This window comes from Chanos chanos, chromosome 13, assembly GCF_902362185.1.
Source record: "Chanos chanos chromosome 13, fChaCha1.1, whole genome shotgun sequence".
Taxonomy (NCBI): Eukaryota; Metazoa; Chordata; class Actinopteri; order Gonorynchiformes; family Chanidae; genus Chanos; species Chanos chanos.
The window spans coordinates 12,080,612-12,091,345 of record NC_044507.1 but is presented as its reverse complement, the minus strand read 5'-3'; the positions used below and the strand labels follow the sequence as shown (position 1 = coordinate 12,091,345).

The following is a 10,734-nucleotide window of genomic DNA, read 5'->3' as shown; positions in this document are numbered from 1 at the left end:
GTTGGGGGCTCCACAAAACGGATGAAGTGGAGATATCGGTGCCTAGGACAGGAGTGGGAGGGGCTCAATTTGTCAAAAAACCAAAACTAGTTGGATAGCAACCTTGAATGTATGTTTAGTAAAATTACTAACAAGTTGAGTCAACAAAAGAGACACACATACGTGACTACATAGAAAACACTGACGGTTCTTGATGTGCAAGGTTTTTTTCTTTCTCTCGAGGCAGCGCAGTTCAAAGAACGAATGAAGAACCCTCTCTGTTCCTCTGCATGACGGCATTTTGATAGGATAGTGGGCGAATCAGTCAACGTGAGTAAGGAAGATTTCACTTCATGCGTTACTGGAAAGATAAAATTGGGCTATTGTTGTTGCGAAGTGAAACAAAAAACTCCGTACTCTGTATCGTCAAATATCTAATTTTTAGAGGTTATTATGTTGTAGGATATATGTCACTTGAAGCTTTGGATTTGATGAAAGGCTTATACTAAAGGTTACGGTTTTTAGGATCTGTGACATTCGTGATACGTCCTCTGCTTCCGGGCTGCCCATCACCGGTGACCAAGGCGCCGGCGGATTTCTGTTTCTGTCGGGAAGACTGATGCTTCGTGCTAGCAGGATGGAAGAGTTTGAAACAGTAGAAGACGAACCGTGGTATGACCAAAGAGATCTGGAGCAGGGTGAGTGAAATATAAGGAACAAGGTCGCCAAGTATCAGCGCACAAAGGATGCTCGCTTCTTATATTGTAAGAAGGGCCGCCTTTGGGGCATGAATTGTAATTATTTCGTGGAAAAAACGGCTATGTTTTTTGTTTACCCGCTTAAAATATCTACTGAACGACGATGTTTACCCCCAGGCCGCAACAAAGCGGTCCATGTACGTTGAGTAGTCAGCAAGACGTTGTTTGCGATTAACTAGGTTGTGCATTTAAAGTACAGATGAAAGATGGACGTGTTGGTTTCAAGCAGCACCCCTGTCAGAATAAACAAACGACTGGTGTAAATTGTTCTCTAGTATGTATTAATATGATCAATAGAATGACGTCTGCTCCTTGACACGGAAATTGCTCCCTTCCATGCCAGCTCTTTAGTGATTCAACTGGCTCAGGTTGCATCTTGCATTGCCATTCCGGTTCTTTGGAACGCATTGGCCAGTGCTTTTCAGGACGTTTTTTCGCTTTTACTGCAAAAAGCGCACATTTAACACGTGCTGTACGTTCCACGTGTCAAATTATGTAATATCTCCTTTTCTACCACTCATTGCATCATTTTTATCTCTCCGTACAAGCCTCTCATCTCTCATTTTCTTTTGCTTTCTACTTTTCAGCATCCCTAAGCCAATTATTTCCATATTGCTGGAGGGATAAGTAAGAAACCATATTTCTCAATTTTCTTTCTTTCTGTCTTTCTTTCTTTCTTTCTTTTTTTCTGTCTTTCTTTCTTTCTGTCTTTTTTTTCTTTCTCCCCCCCCCCCCTTCTCCCCCCTCGCGCACTCCCTCTTTCTCAGTGGTGATGTCATTGGCCTCTCTTTGCCCTCTAGGTCTTTGTTGCATTGTCATGAAGTATTGAGTTCTGAGACAATCTGTCATGTATAAATGCTGCATAGAGACATATGCACAGTCATATTTTCAGTGACCTCATTTCATACCAGATGTTATCGATGATAATGATTAAAGAAATGATGATAGCATTTCTTGTGGACACAAGAATTTGACCTAATGTTGTCATAATTTTGCCACATGGTTGATATATCATTGTGGCATGCAATTTTGGCATATTGTTCTCCCAAGTAATAAAATGTAGAGGATGCACACAGAGAGAATTTTCACCATGAGCTGTAAATTAGAACTTGGAACAGTGAACTCGGAATTCCATCTCAGAATGTTTGCAGAGGAGTTGCAGCGGAGGGTAATTGCTCCAACAGCTGTGAACTCAAAAAGATGTCTTTGTAATTTCCAAATCTTTCAGCCATAGTGCGAAACAGAGCACCCTTTTGTTATACTATCATATTTTGCGTTTAAATATTGTGCTGAAACTGCTGACTGATGCCAAACACATAGCTGCTCTAGATTTTAGTCATACACAGATGTGCTCTATTGCTCTTGAAAGAACAGTGGATGATCTCATACAGTAAAGGAGCTGCTTTCTATAGCAACTCTTTTACGGTCTTCATTTCTATTTTTAAAATTATGAAACTATCCTGCCCTCATTCTTTAAACGTCCCTCAAGACCTTTTGTGTCAGCGAATGTGACATTCAGTTTGAAACTGCATACACCCAGAGTCAGGAGACATGGACGGATATGTTTAGCAGTTGGCTCAGTCATAATTGGATGAGCAAATTTAATTGAATTTAGTACTGTGTGAGGTACTCATCCATTAATGGAGGCTGCCCTCCTCCATCCCCAACACACACACACACACACACACACACACACACACACACACACACACACACTTAGTCTCCTTTCTTTGTATTGATCCAGAATGTGAAGTCATAATGTGTATTATGAGGGATGAGCTATCCATCATTGTCAAGAAGTTGTGCATTCAAAGGGGAGGAGTGGAACATATAATGTGGGTCAAGTGGTTCTGGTTGGAAGGGACTCATTCAGGTCTGTGAAGCCAGTATCTCACATACTTTTTGGCTGTGGGGACTAATGATCCGACCCCTCGGACAGTCAGCCTGGTGTAGGCCTGGGAGGGAAGTGTATTTTCTTTGTCCGTTTGCCCGGTTTCTCTTACTCTCTCTATGTCTCTTTTTTCCTTAACTGATACACCCCCCCTCCGTGCCTGGCTTTCTCTGGTGTTCTGTCTCTGTTTCTCTCTCTCTCTCTCTCTCTCTCTCTCTCTCTCTCACTCTCTCACTCTCTCTCTCTGTCGCACACACTCTTGTTTGTCCCTTCTTGTTCAGTCTGCACCTGTCTCTCTCTCTCCCCTTTATCTAACATTGAGCTGCGTGGCATTAAGCCTGTGATGATCTGATTAGACAGGCAGCCAGGCAGTCCGCCTTCCTCCCTCGGACTGGCCTCTGAGTTTTGGCTGTAGGTAGATGGAGGAGGCCACTCCACCACCACTTAAGGTCATAGAGACTCAGCTCCACCAGGCATCCTCTCATTGTCCCCTGTCTTGACTGAATCCACACTCGTGACATCAGAGACAATGTCTCTCTGTTGTTTTACTCAGCATGAAAAGGCATTTTGATTTTAATGACAGAAGATGAAGTCTTACTTTAAGGGTCAGAGCTGTGTGTGTTGTGTGCTCACTTTGTTCTTGGTGAATAGTATGGGTTTGATGTGGAGTTACACGTGCAGAAAGCATAAAAGCACGTGGTGCTTATGGGCCTGGGGTGAGTGATGCGTGTGTGTGTCTGTCTGTGTGTCTGTGTGTGTGTGTGTGTGTGTTACTCCCAAGCTCAGGCTGTTTACAGTGATACTTAAAGCTCCATTTGCTGCCATGTAGGGTTGTGCTGCTTCCTCTATGACATCATTTTCCTCATCTTCCTTTCATTGTTTTAGTCCAAGACTAATGGGTGAAAATTATATTAGAGAGAGAGAGAGAGGCTAGTTTCTCACCAGCCTGACTGTACTCAAATGCTCTGTCCTCATCTGCCCACCGCAGTGTTGAATTAGTGAAATGGCAGGACAGACAGCAGAGAAAGGGAATGGGCTGAGGGGATTTTTTGTTTTGTTTTGTTTTGTTTGAGTTCTGTAGAATATCAGTTCTCACTGCTCTCCAAGTCGCCTGTCTTTTCTTTGCACTCGGTATCCCCCTGGCTCTCTCTTCCGTGCGTACTCAGACCACCAGGGAAAACGCATCCGTGCACACTCTCCCTCTCTTTCTCTCTCTCTCACACACACACACACACACACACACACACACACACACACACACACAAAAGGCTGCATTATGCATCGGTTCTCTCGCGTATGATGAATGTGTGTCGTGTCAGGTGGTCTGCTGTGTTACAGTATCCTGCTGTTATCTCTTACACTATCTATCTCGTGATAAAACACTATACTTATACTCTATAATGGAGGTCAATGTTTCTGACCCTCTCCAATATCCTCCCCCCGCCTCCTTCCTTCCCACACCGATGCAGGCTGTGAGGTGTGTGTGTGTGTGTGTGGGAGCTGTGTGTCTTGTTAGTCTAAGTGTGTGCTTTGTGTCTGATGTGTGTTCAGAACTTGTCTTTTCGCTGACAGCGTGCACATGTTTGTATGTATGTTTCTCTGTTTGTTCGTGTGTGTCAAACACCGGGGGCAGAGAGAAGGCTGCTTTTGTGTCTGGACATTCCTGGAGAAGGATTTAGCTCATGTTAAAGAGGCAAGAGATTTTCATGTACACTCTGAACACACAAACTGAAGGAGGTTGAATGTTCAGTGCTGCTGATAACAGAACAACGTGAATAAATTAGCGGGTGTTGATTCTGTGGAAAACATTTAAATAAATAAACTAGTACAATGCAAAACCTGTATACAACAATGGACCATTACTGTGCATATTGATACATATTTGAATATATATTTTATGTCTGTTTCTACAGAAAAACGCTGAGCTGTCGAATACCCGTAGGCATATTTAAATAGTTGCGTGACAAAGGAGCTGTAATACAGACAATAATAAATGATAATGCTCCGCGCTCAGTGTTGTCTTACACCTGTTTTTTTCCAGCTGCTCTGTTTCTCTGGTGTACACACAGGCACATTTCACTCAGGCCAATTGTAAACATGGCCCAGTTAGACATGCATTGGTTTTCTCCTCTGCCCTCTTTTGTCTGGTTGGCTGATCTGATCTCGTCTTGGCCGTGACAACACCGCTCCGGCTCGTGTTAATCAGAAAAGATTGAGGATTAAAAAATAACCTCCTTTCAGGGAGGGGGTGGGGTGATTTTCTCTCTCTCTTTTTTTTTTTTCCTCCCCCGCCTGTTATTTTTCGTGAATCTTTCTTAACATTTGCCTCACAAAATAAATAAATAAATAAAGCCGCGTTTCGCTTTCAGCGTGATGCCGTCTAATACGCCTTTTGAAGAAAATGAAATTGTTTCTGATCTGAAACTGCGGCTTGTTTAAAGTTTACTTTAAGTTTAGCAATCGGTAAACAGAGCTTGTGGACACAACAGTTTACCCATTCGTGTTTTTATGATGTTGAACTAGTGCAATGATGAGTAAACAGTCTTAATCATCAATCAAATGGCCATCAGATATCCAAAACATCTCTCAGGATCTCTCTTCTTCTACGCCGTCCATCCTTTGTCCTCTACTCAGCCTTTCTCTCTTTCCTTTGTTCCTTCTCTGTCACTCAGATCTGCACTTGGCAGCGGAGTTGGGTAAGACCCTGCTGGAGCGCAATAAGGAGCTGGAGGATTCGCTGCAGCAGATGTACATTAACAATGAGGAGCAGGTGCAAGAGATCGAGGTAAAGACCAACACCGGTGCTGTAGTGGGAAAATCGCACATGTCAGGGCTGTTAGAAAATGTCTGTTTCGCGTTTAGAATTTTCTACGGGGCTGATTTTGTGGAATCCGCATAAAAAATGACTATTGGGATAAATCAAAAAATAAAGTTATCAAAATATGCTGAAAATAAACGTGGCATATCGCCATTACATAAAAGGTAAGGCCATAAACTGTTTCTATTACACAGAATTACTTAAAGAAATATGCAAATTCTGACCTCATTTCCCTCGACCGTTTTAATTCTTGAGTATACTAGCAGAGACCGTAGTGGATTATTTGAGTGCAGATGTTGAATGTGACTTTAAAAATCCAAAAGCCAGCTCTGATGACCCTGTTTTTTTTCTCCCTGGCTTGCATTGCTGGCTCTCTTAGACACACCTGCGACACAGCTGAACGTTAATACCGTATTAAAGAGCGCTGAACGACACAGACACACTCTTAAATAAGATGAGAGACGGAGTGTCGGGGTGTGTGCGCGCCGCGGGTGACTAACGCGAGTCTGTCCCTGTGCCAGGACCGCCACCGCGACAGCCAACAAAGACTTGGTTACATATTGAACAGAACAATGAAGTTTCTGTCTCGGGATAAATTTAGTTACTTTAAGCAGGGCCTCGGTTTTGCGTGAGTTACGCAAGGTTTGGATGTATAACATTGCATGGTTTGGCCGTTTCTTCGGCAGCGGGCTCCACATGCGAGGCCTGCGGCAGTGAAAAAGGGTGATTCGGGGGAAAGCCAGCACAGCCTAACTCTCAAGATTAGATTATGAAAGCTAAGCCAGATAAGTAACATTAAAACAACACAGCTTTGATTGAATCAGTAGAGGGAGTTTTAGGCCATTCCATAATCACATTGAGGTCATTAGCTGGACTGTCTAAAGGTCTCAGTTCTGTCTTTTGTGTGTGTGTGTGTGTGTATGTATGTGTGTGTGTTGTTAACACACACAAACACACACACACCATCACCTGTCATTTGAGACACTGGGTATGTGCTGGTAATATAATTCCTGCATATCAATTTTAGAAAAACAGTAACTTCCACACATATTCTTTAGTGTGTTTGGATAAAGCCACAGTCTTGATAATGATGTTGATAATATCCCTGAAACATCAGCAGAGGAACATTGCTGATGTGAAACACATGTATCTTTTCCAAAAATGTTTGGGTTATGACATCATATGCTCAGTAAAATGATGCTTATCGTTTGTCGGTAGACTCAGATGCCTGTTTGTGTGTGTGTGTCAGTACTTGACTAAGCAGTTGGAGATGCTCCGCGACATGAACGAACAGCATGCCAAAGTGTATGAGCAACTGGACGTGACGGCCCGTGAACTGGAGATCACCAACGAGAAACTGGTGCTAGAGAGCAAAGCGTCACAGCAGAAAATTGACCGGTGAGCTCCTGGTCTGCGCAACCTGTCAGTCAAACACTGTTTCATCTGATATTTCTGAAAATACGCCACTTCATGCAAAAAAAAATTTCATAAAGGACAACTTTTTGGATGAATGGACATTTGAACGGACAGATAAATAGGCAACTAGTTTAAATGTTTTTTCAAAGTGACACTGACCACTGAGATATTTCAGGGTAGATGGACTGGGTAGATGGATGGATGGACAGACAGATAATTGAATGGATTTTGTTTGTGCAGATTAATCGTAACCATGGAGATGTTGTAGAGACAGTCCGATAGCTGGTGTATTTACATCTGTTTGCGGGTTGACTGGCACCATGGAGATGTTGTAGAGCTGTGTATTGACATCTGTTTGCAGGCTGACGAGCACCATGGAGATGCTGCAGGGCCAGGTGGACACGCTGACGGCCCGTGTGGAGGAGCTAAGGACTCTAGAGGAGCTCAGAGTTCGCAGAGAAAAGAAAGAGAGGAGGAAGACTGTTCACTCTTTCCCCTGCCTAAAAGAGCTCTGTACTGCCCCCAGGTATTACACAAGACCGTTCGCTCTTTCCCCTGCCTAAAAGAGCTGTGTACTGCTCCCAGGTATTACGCAAGACCATTGATTCTTTTTGAAAATACGCAGAAAAGTCCGACATATTTAATGGCCTGTCTTGGAAAACCTGAAAAACGGATGCAAACCAAGCCAGAGCAATATATCAAAACCAAAAACAAAGACTACTGCCAAGAACTAAAAGCCTAGCAAGGGAAAAACATATTTGTCTTTGGAAGATGAAAAATATATGGAATTAATACACAAAGATATTAATTTCACAACATTAAGTGTGCAATACATATTATAATAATGAATAAAAATGTCAAATTGTTTAATCATAGCTGTTTTCATACATGGAAATAGTTGGTTTTGATGTGGAAGACCACACACAAAACACAAAACTAAAAATTGGAGTCTTCATGGTTAGTGTGAAATGGAATAAAACTGATAAATTAGGGGAGTGCTTAAGTCTTTTTCCATGTGTCACCCGTCTGTGGTGTTGTATTTCAGCTATGAGGATGGGTTTCTAGTGGCGGACCCAGGCAGCGCAGAAACGTCAAAACGAAGGCCAGTGGATGAAGAAAACGATCGCCTGCGCGTAATGGTGACATCACTACGCGCTGCCATAGCGACGGAGCGCAGGCGGCGTGAGGGGGCAGAACGGGAGTGCGCCGCCGTGCTCCAGGAGTTCGAGCGTTTAGAGCAGCGCCTCCTGGGTGCCGAGGGCTGCCAGTTGCGAGTGCAGGAGTTGGAGGCGGAGCTCCAGGAGATGCAGCAGCTGCGCAAGTCGCGCGCGTGCCTGCTAGCAGGAGAGGACGGCTTGGAGCAGACGTTGCTCAACAGCGCTCCCGAAACGGATACGATCGAAGACCCCGCGGTAACGGAAGACGCCGCAAACGATAAGGCGGAGGCTCCCGTCCGCAAGAGCTGCAGCGACACTGCCCTCAACGCCATCTCCGCCGTTGACGCTTCGGGCCGGCGTAAAGGCAGCTACGCTCTGCACGCCAACGGCGTTCGGAAAAGGGGCATGTCCATCCTGAGGGAAGTGGACGAGCAGTACCACGCGCTCCTGGAGAAGTACGAGGAGCTCCTCGGAAAGTGCCGACGCCACGAGGAGAGCCTCCGGCACGCCGAGGTCCAGACCTCCCGTCCTGTCTCAAGGGACCCCTCCATGAAGGAATGCAGGGTCGAGAACCCGCAGCCACCCACCCCGCCTCAGACCCCCTCCACTCCCGAGGCGATCGAGGGCATTAGCAGGCAGGTGGAGGCCGTGGACAAACGACTCAGCCAGAATACGCCGGAATACAAAGCGCTCTTTAAAGAGATCTTCTCCCGTCTCCAAAAGACTAAGAGCGACATGAACTCCGCCGGGAAGAGCAGGAAGGGCGGGAAGTGAACTTGTTTCCGTGGTAATGCCAACGAGCGCAAGCAACGTGCCAGAGACCGTTTACTTCTCTAGTTCTGCATCTCCCTCCCCCCCCCCCCCCCCCATTTAAAGTCTTAACGATTGAATGAATGGATGTTTAGGCTCGTTTGATGGTTTGTACTAGGATTTAACCTCACCATTGGGTTGTGTCTGTGTATGTGTGTTGACAGTGCACTGGAAGGATGACGCGGTTCACAGCTGATCATTCCCTTTGATGCACCTCTCTTTATCATAACCATCCAATGTATCACTCGCACCAGTGTGGATCATAACAGGCAGGGATGTGAGTTCTGCTTTGTCCAATATTAAATATGATTTTTGGCTTGTAAGAAGAGTCTTTTGTATTATGATAAAGCTGCTGCTTCTAAGAAGAGTGTTTCACATGATCTGTGTGGATGGCTGGAGTAGATGGTTGAATTGATGGATTTTAAGCTGAAAAAGCAAAAGCCATCTGTCATCATTTTACCTGGAGGTAATAATGGGTTTGTACAGAACTCCAGGTATTGAAAGGTCATTAAAGGCCTTCTGTCAATGATATCCTAAACTGAGGAAACAGTAAATACAGGAACCCTATAGATAGATAGATAATCCCCACTGTCACGTATTCATTTATAATTTCCCAGGGAAGCTTTAATTCAGTTTTAATATTTTTGGGCTAACATGGGAAAAAAAAAAATCACAAAAATAATGTTCATTGCTGATGAGTGGACAGGAGAAGAACATAAAGAAAGCACTGATAGGAAATGAATAATAATAGAAAAAAAAAACACATGGAGTTTCGTTCTGAACACTTTTAATGTTGACACAGGTGAACAGTAATCTCCAACTTCCACAGAGATACAGCACACAAAGGAAAATAAACAACAAAAAAACAGGAGAAGCAGCAAGACCAGTGCGAACAAACAACCAACCAAACAAACGTTCATTCTCCACCCTACATTTACAGGAAATGTTACTGAAAATGGAGTGTATTCAAACTAAGACACTGATGTGCCTCTCAGACCCACACATACCAATTACTATTCTCACTCAAGCTCAAAGTGAAGCCGCCCCAGGAGAGGATGTTTCATAAAAAAAAAAAAAAAAAAAAGACTTTTCAGTGGAGGTGGATAACACAATGAGCTTGACAAAATGCAGTATTGTCCAATAAGAACACTCCCATTAGACGATTTGTCCAATAAGAACACTCCCATTAGAGGATTTTGACTTCTGGCAGCTTGTTTTGCCAAACATATTCAGCCCCACTGAGAAATCTCATTTAATGGGAAAAAAAACCCCCACCTCCCACACCCTTTACTTAGAACACAGCAGAGGCCCTGGGGGAGGGGCACGGCCAAAAGTCCCAAGTTAAGGAAAACACTCCTGGAGCGCCAAACATCCGTCTCACTCGACAAAAAAAGGAAAACAAAAAAAAAACTAATTTAGAGTTCTTACTTTTAACAGCAGTGGAGGTTACCAGACCACAGCGAAGCAGCGCGTGATTGTAAATACTAGAGGCACTCTTTGTGATGTTTGTAATTCGTCAGTTCAGAGGAACACTTGAGGTCTGCAAGTGAAAACAGCCCTTTTCCTACCCTTTTGTTTTAATTAAAAAAAAAAAACCTCCTCTAGTGGGTCACAGTCCTCTGTGACTCGCACTGACCACAAGCAGAAAGGGCACATTCCACGACTTTAAGCACCTGGCTTCTTTGGAAATGGGTTTGGAGGGGGGGGGGTTCAGGGGGGCATCGAAAGACATGAAAAAGGGAAAAAGAGATTGAGGAGAGATTTCATTAGAGGCATGTCAAGGGGGCGAAAGATGACACCTTTACTTTAAAAGTAAATGTTTGTCTGTGTCTACTTGCATTCATATTTGGTCTTTTCGGGGGGGAGGGGGGGTTCTGGCCAATCAGATGAGGCACGTAAAAGAAT

At 44.1% G+C, this 10,734-nt stretch overlaps 1 protein-coding gene across 1 annotated transcript; it reads left to right on the top strand.

Annotated features, from left to right (window-relative positions):
• The first annotated feature begins 598 nt into the window (after window positions 1–598).
• Window positions 599–8,793, top strand: cdr2l (cerebellar degeneration-related protein 2-like). The gene is made up of 5 exons (XM_030790821.1): window positions 599–677; window positions 5,301–5,413; window positions 6,696–6,844; window positions 7,224–7,388; window positions 7,908–8,793. Exons 1-5 carry the CDS (start codon window positions 599–601, stop codon window positions 8,791–8,793), a joined length of 1,392 nt encoding a protein of 463 aa, XP_030646681.1.
• The last annotated feature ends 1,941 nt before the right edge of the window (window positions 8,794–10,734 follow it).